The following is a 348-nucleotide window of genomic DNA, read 5'->3' as shown; positions in this document are numbered from 1 at the left end:
TCATCTGCAGATGATACTGCCCAAACGTCTGCATCGTTACAGTCTTTATCACCCCAGAGTTCATCATCTGCCTCCTCCAACAGCAACCAGACTCTGGAAATTGACTGGGCTGTTAACTTTGTGATACCATGGGAGAAGTTTCCAGAGGAGCTAATGCAGTCATTAGAGAGAGGTAAACGGCCAAGTCCTAGACTGAGACGGGAGATGGTGCGGATTGTGATCTCTGAGATGATGCAAAAAAGTTCCTCTATAGGCAAAAGGGGCACTACAGAAGTTGAAACGATCTACAACTCCTAAAATAAGAAAACAAAAGCATCGTTCTGATGACTCTGACACAGATGAGATTCC

The 348-nt window shown here is 44.8% G+C and overlaps 1 protein-coding gene across 1 annotated transcript; it reads left to right on the top strand.

The window, feature by feature from the left end:
* Positions 1–277, top strand: LOC106512581 (uncharacterized; the record flags this gene model as incomplete). The annotated part of the gene is given in 1 exon segment (XM_014001170.1): positions 1–277. A coding segment is annotated over 1 exon segment (277 nt), but the record flags the coding sequence as incomplete, so codon positions are not given.
* Positions 278–348: the final 71 nt, after the last annotated feature.

The sequence above is a fragment of the Austrofundulus limnaeus genome, unplaced genomic scaffold (assembly GCF_001266775.1).
Source record: "Austrofundulus limnaeus strain Quisiro unplaced genomic scaffold, Austrofundulus_limnaeus-1.0 Scaffold8355, whole genome shotgun sequence".
Taxonomy (NCBI): domain Eukaryota; kingdom Metazoa; phylum Chordata; class Actinopteri; order Cyprinodontiformes; family Rivulidae; genus Austrofundulus; species Austrofundulus limnaeus.
The sequence above is the reverse complement of the archived record's forward strand: the minus strand, read 5'-3'. Positions and strand labels throughout refer to the sequence as shown.